Source organism: Colletes latitarsis, chromosome 2 (genome assembly GCF_051014445.1).
Source record: "Colletes latitarsis isolate SP2378_abdomen chromosome 2, iyColLati1, whole genome shotgun sequence".
NCBI classification, from domain to species: Eukaryota; Metazoa; Arthropoda; class Insecta; order Hymenoptera; family Colletidae; genus Colletes; species Colletes latitarsis.
In genome coordinates, this window is record NC_135135.1 from 29,924,156 (window position 1) to 29,945,406 (window position 21,251).

Consider the following 21,251-nt stretch of genomic DNA (forward strand, 5'->3'; position numbering starts at 1 on the left):
TGTTAGATATAAAAATAACTTCAATAATTGCTCGAGTTCTATAAAATTTTGTAATTATAAAAAAAGTTGGTCCAGAACTTCTATCATTGATACAAAATTTTACATAAAGTTACTACAAGATAAATGTAATCGAACATATTTATTTATTAAAATTTGTTTACTATTTACACACACACGCACACACACACACACACACACACAAAATATTTAACTACAATCGAAGAATGTAAAAATATCAAATAAAATACTATTTACAAGTGGTCCATTTTATTTCTATAGTATTAAGTTCTTCTACTTCCATCTGTAAATCTAAAAGTTGAAACATTTGGCAAACTGTTTTCCGTGTAGAGGAAGAGGGTTTTAGAATGCTATCGCACTCTAAGCATCCGAGCTGCCTGGCCGAGACAGTAAGAGATGGAAGAATTCCCTTCAACAGGGCTATTCGGTTCTTTTAGCACATACCTAAGATTTTAGATTTATCCTCTGTTTTCAAACCAAAATTTCAGATTCATCATGTCACCATCTCTAAAGTACGAAATGATTTTGAATACGTATCACAGTGTTCAATCTTATTCTCAAATAAGAAGTAGTCTTGTAATATATAATATATACTTACAAACATTCCAATAGTTAAAAAAGAACAATTAAATAATGGACCTATGTTTACCGACAGCTTGTTTTACTTAATTTTATCATCTTCCACGCGTTTGTAAACACTGAATCGACAATTATAACTACGAACTCTGTATATTATTTTTCTGTTGTCTAAATTGTTGGTTCCCATAAAGAAGACTTATGATTTTTACGATGTTACACATACACATATACGATAAAAACGATACTATATCTTATGGAAACTATTTTATCTTAACGTGGATTAGCTGATATAATAAAAAATATATTTTTTAAATTATAGGAAATTAAATAATTTTTAACGAAAGATGTTTCAAAGTATTTTCAAAATCGATATCGTTACAAGTTTTATACGTGTACTAAGCTAATAATACAAGGAAAATTTCTAGATATGTTATAATTATTATAGAAAAAAGTTAAAAATGCTTATTGAAAAATAAATCACAAAAAGAGTGATCAAACATTTACATAAAATTATCAAACTAAACGTGACGGAAAACTGGTGAGTAAATATTAATTTAAAGTGTTTTTTTTTTTTTTTTATTAAAAGTTTTATTATAGCATTTTTCCCTACCGCCGATAAAAAATTAATTGCACATTGGTGCAAATAAAATTTCTTTATTTGAATATCTATCAATCACTCGATTGGTTAATACTAATACCAATAAATTTAATGGTCAATTATTTAAAATTCTTTTCAATAAGAAAGAGGCACTTAACATTGGGGAGCGGAGAAGGGAGAGGGGAAGGGGGGAGCGATTTCATTTAAATTTAAATCCTCGTTTAAAAATATGTTGTTTCATTTCATATTAAATTTGACACTTTTTTTTGGAGTAACGTTTTGGATTTGATTGGGTTGATTTGGTTATGGTGTAATAGTATCGGTTCCGAAAAACCGTAACCGTAACCGAAACCGATATGCAACAGTTTGTTTCAGTTATTTTCTCAACTATTTCAAACCCCGACACATAATATAATACAACTGCTTCGTATCTCTCTTTATTTTATGCATAGAAAAGTTAGACGTTTAGGACTATTAATATATAATAATTAAATGTGTGAATAATTGACCAATCGATTCAACTTTTGTATACAATAAAAATCAAACTCCTTAAACGTGATTTAATTATATATGTATAAACATTTCACATTCACATTTCACATACCCTCGAAAAATGGCATTACCTGCTATCCGTTCGATACAACGAAACCTTACTCCGCCATTCTTTTATTTTACTAATACCTTTTTTTAACCATTCTCATTTTTACTGTACATATATTCTTCGCCGTGAAAATATTTAACTAAGCTACTCGACGTATGGTCAACGGCACCCACATCCAAGAACCGCCATGTCCTGATAATTTTTCAAAACCACTTTATTCTCCTCGTCGAGATACAGCATGGATATCGAACTGAGAGCAGTAGGTATACAGCAAGCTTTTGGTACCATGCTCGGTTTCGTCGAATAAACCAAATTCTGAACGATCGCGTGATTGGTGGAATTCAAGTGGTCTGCTAGAGGGAAAGGGCAATCACCGTGACAGTAAAAAGCATCGTAACCAGGAGGGGCAACGATCCAATCGTTCCAACCAACATCTGCAAAGTCAACATAAAGCGGATGCCGTCTGCAGTTCTCACGGCCATCTTTTCGACGACTTTTACGAAGCGCCGCTCTTCTGGCGCGACGATCTATTATCTGGCTTGCAGAGGACATTTTGTACCTAAATATTTATTATCGTTTGATATGACATTAAAAATATAATAATGCAACTGTTCGTACGTAAAGGCATTTTATACCTCCCATCATCTGTGTAAGTAAATAACATCGGTCGACTAATAACCCATGTATCGTTCCTCTCGTTCACGCTCCGTTTTAAACGTACATGCTCCTGTTTAGTTCCACGCACGTGTACCAGAAGTCCATGATTATTCTTAGGATCTTTTATCCATCTCTCCGCAGCAGGATGAACGTCTAGACTAATTGTGTCGTTCTTCCTGGTATTTATTGGTTTACTATCGATTAAACGTAGCAACGGAGTACTGTGTCCTTTTGCACCGGGCCGCAAAATATCGTATATAAGTATTCTACCCAAATTTTGACTGGTGTCTTCTTTATTCGAAATAGGTACACGAGAAAGACTTAATTCCGCGGCTTGTAATATCTCTCTCGACGGTATACTACTCAAATCGAACAACAGACGAAACCGATTCGGAGATTGAAATTTATGATCCAGGTTACTTTCTGTGATAAAAAAAAAAAAAATATTGTTAAAGTGCAATAAATATCTCAAAGGGAGTGTATGTTTAAATAGTATTGTGACGCTGCTTTGCTGCGGGTAGGAACTCGGAGAATTTCGTAGGACAGAAAAAGCAAAAGGAGAGGCCGCGGCGTTTCGTCTGAGCCTGCTAATGGACTCATCGGTAAAGGTAAAAGGCTTCTTAGCAGGTCTTACCGAGGGGTCGGTCGACCGCTTGTGAGAACGCAACCCCTCTGATGGCGAGCATGGGAGGCGACGCCACAGTATTATACATATGTATATCACATACGTATATTACTCATATTAATAATTGCTATATTTTACTACCGGTATACTAACCGACGTGAGAAAAGGAACGAACTGTGTTGGCAGACCTAGCATGAATTCCTGGTTTAGCAATATCAGCCATACCAATGGTATTTTGTTTGATAAAAAGTTTCTTTAACGATTCTGGTACGTATGCTGGACCTTGCGGTTTCGGTCTTTTCGCAAATCCGAGAAGCGAGAGAAGACTAGCTTCTATACCAGCGATTGCTTGTTCATGTTCCCCGATAGTAAAGTGGCTGGCAGTGTCGGAAGGCAAGTGCAAATGAACATTTGCTTCGATGGTTGCCAGCAGCAAACCTGCTGCGACGATAACCAACGTTAATGGCAGCAACATGCGCATTGTGATGTCGTTGCTCACGGATGTTGCCTCCCTAAAAACAGAAAATTAAACGCTGTATTTATATTAGTTACGTTTTATACAGTTTCTTTAAATCTTGTAATCTATTCTTCTAACTTAAAATTTATTATGTATATTATTTTCAAGTACCATTTAGACGATATGTTAACCCTTTGCACTCCGCTCCAAATTAAAAATATAAAATAATTTTCATAATTTTTTCTAGAGAAAAGAAATTTTAATATTGCGTTCAAAGAGGAATTTAAATATTCATGATACAGTTTAATAACATAAACATTTATTAAAGCTATGTACATCGCACGCGTTCTTCTCAGCCATCGACTATACAACTATGCGGACCGAGCGCCGAACGAAATCCAACTCCGAATTTGAAAAAATTCCAAATTTCGACGTTTCACAAGATTAGGCGACGGCAGGAACTTAGGTAAGAAACGTGGAATTTATGACCCTCGGGGGCAGTCTTCACCCTAAGCCACATTCTTTTAAATCTCCTTATCTTTAAATACTAAATGTAAATATTCGTAACTGGATATTCTCGAAAATTGACCCCCGTATATCGTCGCAACTAAAATAGAGTAAATGGTCTGTTTAAAATAACGCGTACGAATGATTCGTCTTTCTATGCATTTGCTACATTTACCCTATCCATTTGAATACATGCTGTATACATATGTATACAGTCGGATGAAGTAGACCAGTATGAATCATGACGTTACCAGTTCACTACCTTTATTATTTACTCTACTATGTTATTGTTATACAACCTCCTCCCTCGATTCGTTGATGCCGAATGAATTACAGTTACAGCATCCGCGGCGAGCAGCCCTCGACTGCGCGGCAAGTTCGTTGCAGCCTTATGAGCATGCGCACAGGCAACGTCTGACGTTACAGCGAAAATAATGGAAAGGTGGGAGAGAATAGGAGAGGGGAAGGAGCAATCGCACGAGTGGAACAATGACACAAGAGAGTCTACGTCGTACACTTACGTACTTACGGCCGCTCTTCGTATGCGTGATTTTACTGCATCGGCCACTACATCATTGTCCACTCGATATACAGGGCAAGGCAGAAACTCTGTCCACCTGAAATATTTCCATTGCCATCAGACATAGAAAATAATGTCTCAAAATTATCCCCTCTCTCCCTCGCAAAATTTGATACCAATCGGCCATTGGAGTTTTTCGAAACAACATCCAAAATACGTAACATAATTTATTATTATATTCCATAAAAATTGTAAATTTTAAATATTAAGTAGGATATAAAGGGTAAAACGAGCAACAATGTAAATACTCGTAAGGAAATTATTAGAAAAACGAGAATGTTTGCAGAAGCAAGAAGATGATATATGAATATAGATGACAGCGGATATACTCGTTCTTAAGAACAAATTGCATGTAGGCAGTTTCCTTCATTTAAAAGCGATCGTAGAACCTCATTTTATGTTGAAACAAAGCTAACTAAACGTTTTTATTGAAACATAAAATCACGTCATCAACGTTCTATCGATTCTATTATTTCATTCCTAAGAAATTTGTTGTAAACTTTAAATAGATATCTCACAGCGATTCGTACAGCTCGTTTCGCGTAAGTTAATCACATTTAGATTTAAATGTTTCGGTCAGTTGAAGCCGCTCTACCGTGCGAAGGCGGTATAGTAATTTTACGCGCCTACGTTTGGCGGTCGTGGATCGCCATCTATCGTTTAAATCGCGCAACAAAAACAAGTATACCACGAAGGAGAGGGATCTGCGTTCAGCATACTATATTCCCCTCGAATGGCATGAATTCATGCCACCGGGTGTACATAGATAAGCAGCACGTCATCGTTTAAAATAATCGAGCCAGCCACGAACAGGGAAACCTGCTCTTTTGAACCAATGGAAAGACGCATTTTCCCATCGCAAAGAACCTATCGGTTACGTTTATGAATGTTAAACTCACCTGAGCTAATCGTGAGTCCGCCGTTTGACAAGCCACAACATTTCAACGAATTCATGTAACCTCACTTCAGTAACTATATTCTCGAACCGTCACCACTGGGAATCTTTAGTATCGATGCATTGATCGAGATCGATACGTACACTATCTTCCTATTCTCGCACTCGCGTATTCGAAGGGAAAGAGAAAGACAGACAGCAAACAAAGAGCAAAAAAAAAACTTTGGAAAAACTTTCGTTCAAGATTTCTAAATAATTCACGAAAAGAACATGAACGTGATTTACGTAATGATTAATTTAACGAATAATGTGGTGTCGTGTAAATAAAGAACGTTTAAGTCGGTACGTACTGATGTTGAACTCAACTCGATACGCGCAAATCTTCAACAAGTCGAGAGGAAGAGTAGAACTGTAGGATATTGGGAGGGGGAAAGAGAAAAAGAGAGGGAAAGATGGAGCGAAGAATCTGTAAAAAGGATACAATCTCTTAATAGTAAGCGACACAAGTTTAGCGCTGCCTGCGAATAGCGTGTAAACTAAAACTCTAGTCCCATTATATACAAATTATATTTTAAATGTTTTCTATTACTTGTACCTATTTCTTTATTACGTTACAAAATCTGTTCTATCGCATTTTATTGAGATTCTAAAGTTCAGTGAAATATATACACATATTACTAACTTGTTAAAAATAATAAAAAGAAAACGAAAAATAGCGCATGCACCGTTGTTATGATTTTTCAGAAAGGTCACCTGAATTTTGTTTATAAAATTATATATTTGCATCAGTCAATGAATCCTTTTATTCTCGTTAAGAAAGTATTAAGGGTCTTAGGTAAAACGCTGGTTAGTTTACAAGTTACGATTTTTGTTCCGAATTCCCATATACGCGACACGTATCGAATAATAATATACGTTTCCAGTTACCTTTATTAAATGTTGTTCAATTTGAATTTCGCTCTTATTTAATCGTCATTATTATACGATCTTAAAGCTACGTTCACGCAATAGCGTAACAAGGTCTTCGATAACTGTATAGTTTCGGAATAAATTATTGATTCGAACGAGATTATTTTCTTTTCGTTACAAGTACATCATTAAAAAAACATTCGTTTAACTAAATAAATAAATGATCCTTAAAAGCTTTACTCATGGAGTTTCTACGTTATTTGAAATAATTGTGATTTAAAAATTTTTAATTTTTAAATTTATATCAAATATTATAATAATTATTTTTAAATCTTGTTCGTTAATAATCATTTAAAATGTTATTTTGAGAATATGATTCGATACATAATAATTTATGCATTTTTTCGCAACTGACAGTTGTATTATCAGTTAAAGACTTTCGTGTTATACGTACACGTAGAATGTAAGTATGTACGTACATTGTAAGGGAAAACGACTGTAAAGTCTTGTAAAAACAGTTGCGAAAATGTATTCGACAAAAACACCATCCTTAAGAATCGATGAGGCTGATCTCAAGTGCAAGAATGGTTGTGGATTTTATGGAAATGTCGAGTGGGAAGGTTATTGCAGCAAATGTCATCGAGAATATTTACAAAAACAAAGATCGCAAATAGGATGCAATGTTTATGAAGAGAGGTACAATGTTTATGTTTATTAATAAAGTTCCAACAACCGATTAAAACTGTCACGAAATTTAAAAATGTTCAATTTCTTCCCTTACGCGTAATTTTTTTTAAAGAGAAAGGTTATGGCTTTATAATCAAATGTAGCGGGATGGCAATCGATTTCAAACACTTTTTACACTTATCTTACAATACGTTTGTTATCATTCCTTAAAGGAAGAAAAATAAATATAATTTGTGCATTTAAAAATACTGAAACTACTAAATTGTTAATTATTATTGTTAACGATAGTGTTACAATTAACATTTCAGCAATACTTCGAATAAGAGCACAATTACTGCTCAACAGAAATACGAAGAGAAGAAAGTACAACAAGAGAAAAAATATAAATTATTAAATATATCTTTTCGCAAACCAGCCGTAAAAGGTATAATTTAATTTAATTTATTCTATTTGTATTTACGTCTTATAGTTTACTTAGATAATTATTTATAGATTCAAAGAGGAATAGTGAGATTGATCAAAAAATTGTTTCTATTTTGTTTAAAAAATTTGCATTATATTTACGTTGTATAATTGAAAATTATTATTATTAAATATTATTTTTATGCGAAAAGCACAAGGATATCAAGAGTTACTTTACGAACTAACAAAAGATAACCCGGACCTGGAAAAAGTAAAGACAGAAAATCGTGAAGTAATAGCTATGATCGCTAAGACACCAGTGGAAAGAGATGTCAGAAAATGTATACATTCTTTCATAATTGATATACTTCAAAACAAGGATGTAAAAAGGATAGAGGACCTTTCAGAAATTACACAGACTTTTTATCAGGTGTTTGCTAAACGTTTAGAAAATAGTAGCAAATATGCAGGTACTGTGAAAAAAAAACTATAAATTAAAATAATTCACCTGAAAATTACTTATGAAACGAGAATATTAATTATATTAACATGATTTCAGACATATCGTCAGAAATTAAAGAAAAATTGTTGGATTATGTAGAAAGATATGCATTAACTTTACTCTACAGAATTCTCTTTTGTCCTCCCTTTACAAACGACGAAGAAAAGGATTTGGCGATACAGAAAAGGTTAATTTTATTTAGAAATGAAAGCAATACCAGAAAATAAATTCCATATTCCAAATAAAGTGAAATGTTTTTATAGAATCCGCCAGTTGAATTGGGTTAGCGGAAAAAATTTAGAGTGCCGAATACACGAAACTAGTTCCGAAGTTAGAGAACTGGTCTATACTTCCATAACAGGTGCGCGCATAAAATATTCAGTATTTGAATTAAAATTTTATCCAATTATTCCAATTAATTACAGATTTACTGAACATGGATTCTGCAAAGGCTCCTCAAGAAAAACTTTCTTGCGTCATTTATTGTTGCCGAAATATATTTTTAATGTTGCAACAATCTGTTGGTGGACCCGCATCGGCGGACGAATTTCTCCCTGCTTTAATTTTCATTGTTTTAAAAGCCAATCCTGCCCGTCTTAAAAGCAACATTAATTTTATCACTAGATTCTGCAACGCGAGCAGATTGATGACAGGAGAAGGCGGATATTACTTCACGAATCTGGTAAATTTTACAGGAATATTCGTCACAAATGTTTTTCTCATGTCTCGATAATACAAACAAAGAAACCGATTCTTAAGCGAAACATAAGCGAAAATAAATAACATTTTTTAGTGTTGTGCTGTATCATTCATTGAAAATTTAACAGCAGAATCATTGAACATGGATGAAAAAGATTTCAATGCCTACATGTCCGGAGAACGAGTACCTGCTAATACTTGGGAATCTGCTTTAATGATATGTGAAGTACATACTGAATTTTTTTAATTGAATGAATCATTTTCAATTCATTAAAATATTTATCTTTCGCCTAATACACGTTAATTGTTTATTCAGAGTTTGCATTTAATGTGCGAAGATATAACGCTTCTTGACGAAATGAAAGCAAAAACTACAGAAATAATGGATATAACATTGAATTTGAAAGAGAAAATGTTACTATTTCAAGAGGAACTTGAATCGGAAGTAAATACAGTTTTGGAAAGAACTCCGTTGTTGATCACGCACAGTCAAAGATTGCCTACCAATTTGGATTGCGAAGATATCGAAAGCTACCAATTACCACCGCCAATAATTCCTCAAGTAAATCATTTATTTAAAATTAATGATTTTACGGTAAACAGTTAATTTTAATTATTAATTTTAGGTTTGTTCTACCGCAATTAATAATTCTACGCAACAAAACGACGTAAGAACGACTTTAATAGAAAATTGTGTTACGCCGTCGCCCACGTTTGATTTCCCCTCTTTCGTGGTGGATGGCAGCTTCGATGCGAGCAAAGCAGAGGATGAAACTAGTCTCATAAGTTTAGACACGCAATGCGACTTTGACAGCCAAAAGGAAAAGTTTAAAAACGATTTATCGGTATCTACTCGCTTGAATTTATCGTCTACCGCAGAATCGGAAAAGGAAGATTATCATGGATTTACTGTCCAGGGATCAAGTATACCTACGATTCCTTGTAGTACAGGAGATTTATCTCTTAATTCTACAGAAATGGATTGTGAGAATTATCCAAGCTATTTTCATAATGTATAGAAACATTTTATTTAAATCAAATACGGACTTGAAAAATGTTATTTAATCTTTATAAATAGATCGTACACTTTTGTAAAAGGAACATTCAATTCTGGCACGAGTCACTAAAATTATGATTTTGTACGTTCTAACAAAGTTTTAGCAAGTCGAGTGTTCTTTTCTGAAAATTTTCGATCTAGCTATTCCTTTAAACGCGCATTATGATAAAATTAATAATTTGTTGATTATCAATATTTGATGAAACTATAATAGATGTAGAATTAAATTTAATATAACTATTTATTAAACTTATTTAAATTAGAAAATAAAATCCTATTTATCAACAAGGAGTTAAAATTATATAACTTATTTAAAAATAATTGCAAATATATACTTTTTACAAAAGTTATATTCCAAAAGCTTTTATAAATATACGTTTTATTCTATATATTACATATTCAAATTTACTAAGAAATCAATTTTTTCCAATACAAACGTAGAGGAAGTAAATTGTCTCTTCTTTGTAAACGCGTATCAAAAATATTAAAGTCTACTCTTCTCAATTCTTTCAAGTACCTTTCCAGACAAACTATGGGTAAAAATATCAAACCCACATTTTTTTCCACTTTATCTTTTAGAGAAATTGCCTATAAACAACAAAAGTGTTTGAATTAAAGTACAAGAAACGAAATATAATTTTCCCCCACTTAATTAATTATTTAGTTCCATTACGATTTCGTCGTAAAGAAAATATTTACCGCATCTAAATGCAGTTTCCCATAAGACGCAACGTCGTATATTACATTTTGGAAATCCTTACTCGGTTGACCTTGAAATACGGCTTCCGTAGAAACACCGTATTTCATTAAAATATCTTGCGGCAGTGTATTTACTCTATTTCTAGCATTATAAGGAATCGATCGAATTAAGTTAACGATTCCTTGCGCTTTACCCATATGACTCGCAGCATGATCTGCATTAATGTTTTCTATACCATGTGCTTCTAATAATAAATAATAAATGGAAGAAGTACTGTACTCTGCATATTTTTCTATCGTGCTAATATCATAAAATGGACTGTCGCAGAGCCTTTCTAAACGAACATCGATTAGACGTTTGAAATAATGTTTGGAAAGGGAATGCTTCTGCAGAATCTATAAATAATCTCGTTACAAACTAATTTTAGTCATCATCCATACCAATAACATAATTTTATCAACTTGAAAACTTAAAAAGAAAATTTTACCCTATGTAATTCCAAAATGACAGGACTTCTTGGAGGATTTCCCTTGTATGCATTATTTAATGCATCCATCCAAAATTGTAGTCTCATTTTTCCTATATTACGATCATGTACTTGATCTTGTACTTGAGCCACTTCTATGTTAAATGCACGAATTGCAAACGCAGATTGCCTAGCATTTTGTTGCAGTAATAATGAACACAAAAAATTTTCATAATCATGTTTTCTAAAAAAGATAAACAACAATATGATTTACAATTAAAGTATATTCTACAATTTGTATGTTTCGTTGTATAACGATGAAATAAATAATATATTTGATAAGTAGAAAGAATTAGTATACCTAACTAATTCAAAACAATATTCAGCCGGCGTCTGTTTTGCATGTACACTTGCATACCTCGAAACGTATGATAATACATTTCGTTCAATATAGAGTAAACTTCGGCCCATACCTAATTTCTTTGTGTAGCCGTGTAAACGTAATCAGTACGTGTAGTGACACTCTAGGGTATTTTTCTAGCTTTGGGAAATTGCACTAAGCAGTTGATACAGTATTGCAATGTACTGATACTGATCGATCAATGTTTCAAGTTTCAAGTTTTAAGTTTCAAGTTGAAACTTTCAACGTCACTCGTTAACGAGCATATATGAGGAATATCTCTCGAGTATTGTTTTCGCTTATTGTTAGTTATTTTATACAATAGTAATAAATCGTTGTTGTTATTGTTAAGTTTATTTCGAATAAAGATTAGACATTGAGAGAAATCGTAATTATTTCCGAAACAATTAAAATTAAATCACTATCGCAATTTTTATTTTTCAACCTTAATATAGATTTTTTGTTCAACTGTTACTTTGCAACCGTTCTAACAGTACGCAATTTATACTTTTAAAGAACTACTTCTCTTTGCATTACTCCTTGTTCCTTTATATTTTAGATACAAATACTTGTAAAATGTGTTTAGTATTATTAATATTTGTGCAATGTGTAGGTATTCGTATTAATAATCGATCAAAATTATAATATTTTTACCCTTCTTTACTTTTCCATTAATTTTGTTATAACATTATAAATGGTCACACAACACCGGTCTGTAATGATCGGTTATTAATTAAATATATGTGTATTCGAATGACAAATAAATGTAATTCTTTTCGAAAATTAAACATGCCATGGAATCTACCTGCCTGACCCAATTTGCACCATGAATTACGAGACACCCTGTATGTGTACTGCATACGTACGGCTACGTGGCAAGAAAGACTTGATCATATATGATAGCTTCAGATCTTTTGAAATGATTAAGTTGATTGTAATATAGTTTTTACTATTCTTGTAATACATTCGCAAAGTTATTTTCTGAAGTTTAATTTAGTTCATATACCTATTGCATGCATTTTTATTTAAGGTAACTAATATTTTAATGTTTGCCGACTTCTGTCACTGCAATATTTCAACAGACACGTATATTAATTTTACGAGAATCATGTAAACACCGAACAATAATAAGTTTCTATGGTAATTTCCGGGATGTTTAAAGTATTTTCTAATATGTTTTTACTTATTTCTGTTGCGCGTGCAAAAATTTCTATTCTTACCAAAAGTTTTCAATATTTGAGTGATTGTAACTACATTTACGAATTGAAAGGTCATTCGCTGCTCTTATATTCACATATATATATATTTATATATATATATATATATATATATGTCTCAGTATGTAACGTATTAAATGTTTCGTGTAATTACACTTATAAATTTTTTGTTTTCAGGTACAATTATCTTGAGCAAAATGAGAATTGTGCAATTTAAAAGGAATCGCTTTTTCAATATTATTGTCTATAGTATACTTGCTCTTTTTATCTTATATGCTATCTTCGATTTTTTTGTCGATAAACCAATTAATTTAAGAGAATACTGGTCAGAGAGCCTAAAAAGTAAAAAGGTAATTGAAATGATAGATTTTTTTAGACAATTTTAACCTATATTGCCTTCAAAATTTATATATTATTTTTCCAAATTTTATTTGGAAAGTTCATGTTAATTTTAATATTGTCTTTTAGCTTCCAGTTCTAGCAAAGGATCTTGGAAACTTTGATCCGCAAAATGTACCTGTTAGAAGTGGATTCGGAGAGGGAGGTAAACGTCATATTTTAAGAGACGACCAACAGAATGATGTTCAACAATCCGAGTCTGAATATGGTATGAACATGGTATGTTCTGATGAAATTTCATTGGACAGATCGATTCCGGATACAAGAATGCCAGAGTAAGTTTCTACCAATGTCATCCTTCTTTTTTTTAGCAAATTTGAAATTTTACAATAGTTTATAAATATATTACGTTAATAAAAAATTGATCTGTTTAATTATCAGATGTAAACATTGGAATTATTCAGAGGTACTTCCTAGAACCAGTGTAATCATAGTGTTTCACAACGAAGGCTGGTCTGTATTAATGAGAACTGTACACAGCGTGATGAATCGTACTCCCCCTCAATTTCTAGAGGAAATTTTATTGGTAGATGACTTCTCCGATAAAGGTAAATGAAATATATTTTTATTTAAAAGAGAAATTTTTTATAATTTGTTGTATAATTAAAATAGATATCAAACAATACAGAAGAGAAAAGACTGATTATTTTCAAAATTAATACGTGTTTGTACAGATAATTTGAAAGGTGATTTAGAATCCTACATAGAACAATGGGGAGGCAAAGTTAAATTAATAAGAAATTATGAAAGACAAGGTTTAATAAGAACACGATCGCGTGGTGCACGCGAGGCCAAGGGCGAAGTTATAGTATTTTTGGATGCTCACTGTGAAGTCAATGTTAACTGGTTACCCCCTCTTTTAGCTCCAATAGCTGTCGATAAGTAATTATATTCTTAATATTCTTTTCAAATTATTTAGTTTCAAATATATATTTTATACAGTGAAATTTTGATTTGGTAAACTAGTTGGAAGTAGAAAGAGTTTATCAAATTCGAATATCCATAATACACTATGCGCCAAAAGTAAGAGATCGTTCATTTTGGTGCTTAGTGTACAATAATAACAGGGAAAATTTCACTAAACGTTATATATTTTTAGAACTGTAATGACAGTGCCCATAATAGATGGTATCGATCACAAAACTTTCGAATATCGGCCCGTGTACCAAGAAGGACACTTATATCGAGGTATTTTCGAATGGGGAATGTTGTATAAGGAAAATGAGCTTCCTGCGCGAGAACAAAAAACCCGACCTTATAACAGCATGCCGTACAAGTAATTTGTGTTAAAACAGATATCCTTAGACAGTTAGTATAAAATTATTTGGCATGTACATATTAGGTAACACTTAATTTAGGTCCCCTACTCACGCTGGTGGTTTATTTGCAATAAATCGTGAATACTTTTTGTCGCTGGGTGGATACGATGACGGATTGCTTGTTTGGGGTGGAGAGAACTTTGAATTATCATTTAAAATATGGCAGTGTGGAGGAAGTATTCTCTGGGTACCATGTTCACACGTTGGTCATGTATATAGAGGATTTATGCCTTATACGTTTGGTAAATTGGCTCAGAAAAAGAAAGGACCACTGATAACCATGGTAAGTAAAACAATTCTATATCCTTATACGTATACATATTTTCTGGAATGTCTGTATTCTTTCCATGTCACGAAATAACTAATAAGATCGTGTTAAATGATAATTTATCGCATAGTTATGTGGATCATAAATTTGTTTTTAGAACTACAAGAGAGTTATTGAAACTTGGTTCGATGACAAATACAAAGAATTCTTTTATACAAGAGAACCTTTGGCTCAACTACTCGACCATGGCGATATAACTGAACAATTACTGTTTAAAAAACGAAAGAAATGTAAAAGTTTTCAGTGGTATATGGAAAATGTGGCTTACGATGTTTTTGATAAATTTCCAGAATTGCCGCCAAATCTTCATTGGGGAGAGGTAACAGTTCTAATGCCTACATATAATATTTGACTTTCATTTAATTACAAACTTTTTGTTATTCTTTCATTCGAATTTTTCAATTTTAGTTACGAAATGTGGCGACAGGGAGGTGTTTGGATACAATGGGCAATTCGCCTCCCAGTCTAATGGCTACATCTCACTGCCATGGGTTTGGTAACAATCAGGTAAGCTTAATTTACCTTCAAGTTTGCTATATTTGTATATAAATAGTGATTTATATAACGATATCGTTCAGTTGATCAGATTAAACACGAAAGGTCAATTAGGAATAGGAGAACGATGTGTGTCGGCCGACGGACAAGGAGTAAAATACGTATTTTGCCGATTAGGAACAGTAGATGGTCCGTGGCAGTACGACGAAGTGAGAACCAATAAATATATTTCACATTAAAAAAAAAGGTTCGTTTTGAAAAGAATTAAACATTTTGATTAATCTTACAGAAAACGAAAACGCTTTTGCACAGAGTACATAAAAAATGTATAGCACTTCATCCTCAGACTCAACAATTATCTCTAATGCCATGTGACGTCAATAATACGTATCAGCAATGGTCTTTCCATAAAATTCGTCCACGGTGGTGAAGAAATGTGAGTATTAGAGTTATTCGCATATGAAGCGTTACACGCCAAATTAAGTATCTAACGAGCTCTAGTTAAGACGCGACATTTTTACGCTTTCGTCGATAAAAACTGAACAGAATCATAAAATTGCAGTACAGGTTATCTTAAAAATGTTATAGGCTATGAACAATCGCAGAATATTGGTGCTGTATAATTTTAACACTATTGAAGTAAGATTTACGGCTGTATTTATGATGGAGATTATTTCATCGTTGAGATTATTCCAAGTAATATTTGTGTTCATACACAAACCGTTTAAATACAATATATAATGTCAATAACTTACGATCTTTAATGAAAATAACAAATTTTCTATATCGAGATACGATTATATTTGGAATCATTTTACATGTTTCCTCTGTGATGTCGAATAAACTTTCTACATTGTAGTTCGTCTTATGTCACTGTAAATTAAATTTTGCTTTTTTGAAATCGGTTCTTCGCGAACTTGAATAAAATCATTAAAGTCATCTATTTCACGATCAACTATGCATATTACATTCGAAAAAAAAAAAAAAAAAAAAAAAAAAGACTGTTATCTTGTAAGAATTATTTTGAATGTACATAGACCATTTCGGAGTACATTTTTCTTGCATCATCATGAGAACATGTGCTTCCATTTTTTACTGTTTCCTATTAAAAAAAGTATGTTAACGGTGTAGTTTTGTAATTTTTTAAAATTATTCAATGCATACTTTCAGACAAGAAGTTACTTAGTATAATGTAAAGAAAACGCAATAAATGTTTTTTAAAGATAATGTATTAATAAAATGGCACAAATATAATGATTTGTCATAATTTTCTGTTTTCTAAAACATTGTATCTTATGTTGCTTCACACATTCACAGCCTGAAATTCTTTCATATTCTTGTACATATTATTATTGTCTTATAGCCGTTGTTGACGTTTCTTATTATGGAAAAACAATTTTTTAGTATTCTGCTTACTAATTCTTATTTCTTAAATTGCCTAACAAGTGCTTGGCAGTATAAACGTTAACTCTATCGATCTATAATAATTTATTATTATTATTATTAAATTTTTTATTTCTATATATTATTGATTTTGTCTTCAATGATTTCACGTAATTTATACGTTACAGTCAAATCTGATTGTACCTAGTTGTAACATTTGTATTTCTTATCTATAGACACGGTCAATCTAAAAGTCTAAGTGACAAAGACAATGGAGTGACCCGAGTTTCTAAAGTAGCTGGTCGTACAGATACCTGGAATAATATACTTTTACATATTTAGATATTTTAAAAATTATTTTAAAAAAGACATTCACCTTATTGCGGTCTCGTATGTTAAACGCTCCATAAACGATAGGATTCATGCAAGAATTTGTGCATGCAAATAGGAAGAGGCCTTTTTGGATTCGTTGATCAACTTTATATGCGGAATGCCGATCAATCCAATACCTAACAATAACATCCATACTTTTTTTCGTCAACTTTATACATGTCTACGGTAAATGAACTTCGATAGATCGAACTTCTGCTTACCAAAGACTCATAATGTAATATGGTGTCCAGCAAATGAAAAATACAGCAACAATAATTACCGTCATCTTTAAAGTTCGTATTTTTGCTCGTGTCAGAAATCCCATGGAGGATCGACGAATTTTATCTAAAATCGATGTAAATGTCTCTAATTTCTCTTTTATACAGAGTTAATAGGAATTACTATCTGAAATAATTCGTTATTTGTTCATTGTATCAAAGAATGTTTTAAATAGAATACATTGTATTTTAGGGGGCTCATCGAATGGATATATGTATATGTAGTTACCCCTCTTAAATACGATAAATTTCATTTGAAATATTTTTTGATAATGTGAATAGATAATGAAATATTTCAGGTGGTTCTCTCCTTGACTCAACCTGTATAATTATCATACAAATCGATTATGATTCCAAATATTCTACTTAAAACAGTACAGTGACAATTAATTAAGATAAATTGATTCAGACTTATTTTTATATTTTCTTATATTTAGGAAAATGTGTCAATTATGAAATATATTTCCAACATACCGTGTTCACTTTTTCTCGTTCTTCTACGTATTTCCAGTAAAATACTTGTATAAGTGTATATTATCACAAAAAGAGGAAACCAATACATCATGACCATTCCAAAGAGAGAATACGTTATTTCATGAGTATATGTTGGAAAAATGTTAAATGTGACGCACTGTGAATACCAAGTGATATTCGGGTGGGTTTCCAGGTGAAATACTACCATCTAAAAATAATACACAATACATATAGGTACAAATAATTTTTGTTGCGTTTCAAGGTGAGTGGTACTATTTAGTTGATACCTGAGGCATCGAGCATAACATGGATCCTACCCACGCAAAGCATAGCATAATTTTTCCTCTTTTATCGACGTCCCAGAGTTGGAGGGGTCGTATTATGGCATAATATCTAAAGAGGAATATTACGAATCATTATGAAGTAAGAATGACTTTTACCTAAATTTTACAGGGCACTATGACAAAATAATTTTCTATTACATTATACAGGATGGTTTGTTATTAGTGGTACGACTGAAAAAGACAATGATCCCTAAGAAAATAACTTGTAATAATTTTACGTGGTTTATTATACAGGGTGTTCGGCCACCCCTGGGAAAAATTTTAATGAGGGATTCCAGAGACCAAAGTAAGACGAAAATCAAGAATACCAATTTGTTGATGGAGGTATCGTTAAAAAATTATTAACAATTAAAATCAAAAATTTCAAATCCTTCTGGAAAAATTATTTTCGGTTGTGGGGATCAATTACGAGCATTTTTGGTCAACAAACATACCCCCAAAATCCTACTAATATGTACAAATCGCAAAAATATTCGAAAAGTTGGACCTTGACCCCGCAAAATGAGGAAAACCCCATAAAAATGGTCCAATTTTCAAACAGCCATAATTCCCACAATTGTGAATATATTTCAATGAAACTTTTTTCTGAAGTAGAGCTGATGGGTACCTACAAAAAAGTATTAGACAACTTTTCTGTAGGGCGTCAAACAAAATTACTGAAAATGAAAAAGGAATTTTTAAGGAAAATCGACAGGGGGTAGGTGCCTAAATTTTTCGACGAAAAAAAAAATTTTTAATTATTTCTAAAAAAATTATTTTCAGTTGCGGGGGTCAATTGCAATCATTTTTGGTGAATAAACATAACCCCGAAATCGTACCCACTTTCTAGAAAAAAATTCTCGAGAAGGTGTGAAATTTTTGGGTGAAAAAAAAAACTTTCAAATCGTTTTGGAAAAATTATTTTTGGTTGCGGGGGTCAATTACAATAATTTTTGGTGAATAGACATACCCCCGAAATCTTGCGCATTTTCGAGAAAAAAATTCAGTACGGGCGGAACTTTAAACGTTAGTAACTTTTTAATGAGGCCTCCATCAAGAAATTGATATTCTTGATTTTCGTCTTATTTTGGCCTCTAGAATCTCCCATTAAAATTTTTGGGTTGGAGTAAATCGAAAATTTGATCATTTTCAATAATTATACTGACCTGTCCATACTTATGCATACCAAAATGAAGGATGATAAGTACAAACCAAATACCCTGAAGAAAGCCATTATTCGACACATTGCATCTCCTGCTTTCCAGGATACTGTGATTGCCCAACCAATCTCAAGTGGCATCATTAGAAAAGTAACCTGAATTTAATTTCAAAAGAAATTCATTTTAAAGTCGGAGTAAAAGTAAATCCCAAACTGATCTTTAATCCTTTCTATTATATTATCCAACAAATTAAAATTTTTTTTCTGATCTGCAATATCCTTTGGACGATCCTTGAAGAGTGTCTGGTTCCAAATAAGAATTCATGTAGAATTGCTCTACCAAAATCTTCGATTTTGAAAAACATGGTTTTTCTTTTATACATATAATAAAAGATATTACAAGAAAACTAAGAATATTAACCATTTGGAGGAAACAGTACCCAAACTCTAATAATAACACGAGAAACTTTAACCGCGTTTTTCTCGAAACTATATTTTCGAAAATGGCTGACATAATATCTCAAGTTCCAATTGACCGATTGACTTGAAATTTATAATAAATCTTCAGGAAACATGTCTTTATAGCGCGAACTAGGGATATTAAGATTTGGTGTGTTATTATATTTTTTTTTTATCTCAAAGATGAAAAAAATATTAGTGTCATACTTACAAGCAAATCGGCAATCGCAAGGTGCATCAACATTATATGTATTCTTGATTTGGACGCACGTTTACGCCGCATAATTAGCACTAACACTGTTGTGTTTCCCACGGCAGATACTATCATCAACGCGCTGTAGATGATGATACTAACAACGTGACCTTCGTTGAAGCGCATATCAATCGGTAGCTCCACATTGTTTGAATTGTTGGTCCTCGAATTGGGTAATTCCGTAGAACAAGGAATTTTTACAGTACTCCCCATAGTGTTCCTTAAAATTTCAAAAACTTCTTCTTGACAAACTGGCTAATTCATAAAATATTGGATCGTTTCACGTTAAATCGACCATTTCTTGAGCTTGATACCAAAGATTTTGGGAAAAAATAAAATATGATATTGTCCATGTAAAGTTAAAAGAAGAGTTCGGTCTTCCTCTTGCTTTGACAATGCTGATCAATATTGGTAACTTACCTTGCTGACATTTGAAAGACTATTGACTGGCTTTTTCTGTAGATTATTTTTTCTGTAACTTGAAATCTAATCAATAGATATTTTAATTAATGTATGATCTTTGTTCGAATTCCCGGAACATTCGTTAGCGAATATCATGCTAAACGATCATACCAGTTTTTGTTTTTCATCAGATTATAAATTGAGCAACTTTCCAACGTCGATTTGTTCATTGAATTATCATTTTACTTGCATTTGTTTATTCTCAATATATTGCTGTTATTCCAGAATTCTGTAAGATATGTGTAATCATTAAATTATCTTCTTCGTATTCTTCGGTAAGGCATCCGTCGTTCTAAATATTCCATCTGCAAATTTCTTCTTTGAGTTTTCTTCTTCGGAATATCAATGTTCGAGAGTCAATTGAACTTCTTCATTCTTTGCAAACATTAGACGCTTCAAGAGGCGCTTCTAAGTAATAAGATTCAAGGTACACCACTTAAATAAAAATTCTGATCATGTTATGTGATTTGAAACATCGTACGTTCAATAAAGTATTAATTATTTCGATTAAGGAACACATTGGCACAAATAATAAATCTTTACTAAAAATTGTCAGCTGCCAAACAAAAACTACGAATTCCGCGAGTTAACTGAGATTTACAAATGAACATAGACACTTGGTCCAGTAATCTGGGGTCAAGTGTTAAATCATAACCGATAACTACATCAATGTTTCCATCGTTATTATACTTTCGGAGATTCGTGACAATTACGATGAACTTTTTATAACGGGGAGGAAAGAAAGAAAAAAGTTAATTTGCTCGTATATTGAAAATTCTATCTGAGAATTATTAACTTTTGCTATAACAAAAAAAGATCCATAAATAAAAAATGTCTAAATCCTTGAAACTTTTTTTAGGCTCTTACACGTTCATAATCGTGCAAATATTAAAAACGTAAGTATTTATAAAGCATAATTTCTAATAATTGTTATCTTAACAATTATTTTTTGGATAGATACGTCTACAGATAAATAATATAAATCACTCAA

The 21,251-nt window shown here is 32.2% G+C and overlaps 5 protein-coding genes across 18 annotated transcripts; 2 read left to right on the forward strand and 3 right to left on the reverse strand.

The window, feature by feature from the left end:
- Nucleotides 1–31: 31 nt before the first annotated feature.
- On the reverse strand, nucleotides 32–5,924 carry LOC143351903 (protein decapentaplegic). 8 transcript variants are annotated; one of them, XR_013081835.1, is made up of 6 exons: nucleotides 5,522–5,921; nucleotides 4,564–4,659; nucleotides 3,232–3,590; nucleotides 2,432–2,876; nucleotides 873–2,355; nucleotides 32–841 (listed from the first exon to the last, which is right to left on the reverse strand). XR_013081835.1 is itself a non-coding variant. In XM_076783973.1 (5 exons), the coding sequence occupies exons 3-5, from the start codon at nucleotides 3,557–3,559 to the stop codon at nucleotides 1,956–1,958; spliced, it is 1,173 nt and encodes a 390-aa protein (XP_076640088.1). In that variant the 5' UTR covers nucleotides 3,560–3,590; nucleotides 4,564–4,659; nucleotides 5,868–5,924; the 3' UTR covers nucleotides 32–1,955. The 8 variants fall into 8 exon arrangements, 7 of the variants coding, with proteins under 7 accessions (XP_076640088.1, XP_076640087.1, XP_076640086.1 ...); XM_076783973.1 differs by having other exon boundaries at nucleotides 32–2,355; nucleotides 5,868–5,924; XM_076783972.1 differs by having other exon boundaries at nucleotides 32–2,355; nucleotides 4,572–4,659.
- Nucleotides 5,925–6,536: 612 nt separating this feature from the next.
- Nucleotides 6,537–10,751, forward strand: Rabex-5 (Rabaptin-5-associated exchange factor for Rab5). The gene is made up of 9 exons (XM_076783968.1): nucleotides 6,537–7,122; nucleotides 7,422–7,537; nucleotides 7,728–7,985; nucleotides 8,075–8,204; nucleotides 8,281–8,378; nucleotides 8,443–8,699; nucleotides 8,811–8,942; nucleotides 9,033–9,278; nucleotides 9,343–10,751. The coding sequence occupies exons 1-9, from the start codon at nucleotides 6,953–6,955 to the stop codon at nucleotides 9,733–9,735; spliced, it is 1,800 nt and encodes a 599-aa protein (XP_076640083.1). The 5' UTR covers nucleotides 6,537–6,952; the 3' UTR covers nucleotides 9,736–10,751.
- Sicily (NADH dehydrogenase (ubiquinone) complex I, assembly factor 6 homolog sicily) lies at nucleotides 10,036–11,780 on the reverse strand. Its single transcript, XM_076783977.1, has 4 exons — nucleotides 11,301–11,780; nucleotides 10,961–11,183; nucleotides 10,473–10,868; nucleotides 10,036–10,361 (listed from the first exon to the last, which is right to left on the reverse strand). The coding sequence occupies exons 1-4, from the start codon at nucleotides 11,408–11,410 to the stop codon at nucleotides 10,182–10,184; spliced, it is 909 nt and encodes a 302-aa protein (XP_076640092.1). The 5' UTR covers nucleotides 11,411–11,780; the 3' UTR covers nucleotides 10,036–10,181.
- A 419-nt stretch (nucleotides 11,781–12,199) lies between these two features.
- Nucleotides 12,200–15,847, forward strand: Pgant7 (N-acetylgalactosaminyltransferase 7). 3 transcript variants are annotated; one of them, XM_076775152.1, is made up of 12 exons: nucleotides 12,200–12,369; nucleotides 12,734–12,906; nucleotides 13,025–13,230; nucleotides 13,337–13,503; nucleotides 13,630–13,837; nucleotides 14,055–14,231; nucleotides 14,314–14,557; nucleotides 14,700–14,921; nucleotides 15,011–15,109; nucleotides 15,181–15,306; nucleotides 15,387–15,533; nucleotides 15,686–15,847. In XM_076775152.1, the coding sequence occupies exons 2-11, from the start codon at nucleotides 12,754–12,756 to the stop codon at nucleotides 15,525–15,527; spliced, it is 1,743 nt and encodes a 580-aa protein (XP_076631267.1). In that variant the 5' UTR covers nucleotides 12,200–12,369; nucleotides 12,734–12,753; the 3' UTR covers nucleotides 15,528–15,533; nucleotides 15,686–15,847. The 3 variants fall into 3 exon arrangements, with proteins under 3 accessions (XP_076631267.1, XP_076631257.1, XP_076631248.1); XM_076775142.1 differs by lacking the exon at nucleotides 12,200–12,369 and adding an exon at nucleotides 12,478–12,609 and having other exon boundaries at nucleotides 15,665–15,847; XM_076775133.1 differs by lacking the exon at nucleotides 12,200–12,369 and adding an exon at nucleotides 12,479–12,609.
- A 115-nt stretch (nucleotides 15,848–15,962) lies between these two features.
- Akhr (Adipokinetic hormone receptor) lies at nucleotides 15,963–20,973 on the reverse strand. Of its 5 annotated transcripts, XM_076775186.1 has the most exons (9): nucleotides 20,372–20,973; nucleotides 20,219–20,284; nucleotides 19,757–20,018; nucleotides 19,094–19,242; nucleotides 17,892–17,997; nucleotides 17,605–17,812; nucleotides 17,074–17,197; nucleotides 16,857–16,989; nucleotides 15,963–16,794 (listed from the first exon to the last, which is right to left on the reverse strand). In XM_076775186.1, exons 2-9 carry the CDS (start codon nucleotides 20,227–20,229, stop codon nucleotides 16,723–16,725), a joined length of 1,065 nt encoding a protein of 354 aa, XP_076631301.1. In that variant the 5' UTR covers nucleotides 20,230–20,284; nucleotides 20,372–20,973; the 3' UTR covers nucleotides 15,963–16,722. The 5 variants fall into 5 exon arrangements, with proteins under 5 accessions (XP_076631301.1, XP_076631292.1, XP_076631311.1 ...); XM_076775177.1 differs by having other exon boundaries at nucleotides 20,219–20,973; XM_076775196.1 differs by having other exon boundaries at nucleotides 19,757–20,053; nucleotides 20,219–20,973.
- Between the last annotated feature and the right edge of the window lie 278 nt (nucleotides 20,974–21,251).

Coding starts and splice junctions, on each gene's coding strand:
- LOC143351903 (XM_076783973.1), bottom strand. CDS start 3,559: ATGCGCATGTTGCTGCCATTAACGTTGGTTATCGTCGCAGCAGGTTTG. Junction 2,877..3,231: donor TCGTTCCTTTTCTCACGTCG/GTTAGTATACCG, acceptor TTTTTATCACAG/AAAGTAACCTGGATCATAAA. Junction 2,356..2,431: donor ACTTACACAGATGATGGGAG/GTATAAAATGCC, acceptor ATAAATATTTAG/GTACAAAATGTCCTCTGCAA.
- Rabex-5 (XM_076783968.1), top strand. CDS start 6,953: ATGTATTCGACAAAAACACCATCCTTAAGAATCGATGAGGCTGATCTC. Junction 7,986..8,074: donor AAATAGTAGCAAATATGCAG/GTACTGTGAAAA, acceptor ACATGATTTCAG/ACATATCGTCAGAAATTAAA. Junction 8,943..9,032: donor CTGCTTTAATGATATGTGAA/GTACATACTGAA, acceptor TTGTTTATTCAG/AGTTTGCATTTAATGTGCGA.
- Sicily (XM_076783977.1), bottom strand. CDS start 11,410: ATGGGCCGAAGTTTACTCTATATTGAACGAAATGTATTATCATACGTT. Junction 11,184..11,300: donor TATTGTTTTGAATTAGTTAG/GTATACTAATTC, acceptor TATCTTTTTTAG/AAAACATGATTATGAAAATT. Junction 10,362..10,472: donor GGAAACTGCATTTAGATGCG/GTAAATATTTTC, acceptor TGTTGTTTATAG/GCAATTTCTCTAAAAGATAA.
- Pgant7 (XM_076775142.1), top strand. CDS start 12,492: ATGTTTAAAGTATTTTCTAATATGTTTTTACTTATTTCTGTTGCGCGT. Junction 12,907..13,024: donor AGAGCCTAAAAAGTAAAAAG/GTAATTGAAATG, acceptor ATTGTCTTTTAG/CTTCCAGTTCTAGCAAAGGA. Junction 13,838..14,054: donor GCTCCAATAGCTGTCGATAA/GTAATTATATTC, acceptor ATATATTTTTAG/AACTGTAATGACAGTGCCCA.
- Akhr (XM_076775186.1), bottom strand. Junction 19,243..19,756: donor TTGCGATTGCCGATTTGCTT/GTAAGTATGACA, acceptor AATTAAATTCAG/GTTACTTTTCTAATGATGCC. Junction 16,795..16,856: donor ACATACGAGACCGCAATAAG/GTGAATGTCTTT, acceptor ATATTATTCCAG/GTATCTGTACGACCAGCTAC.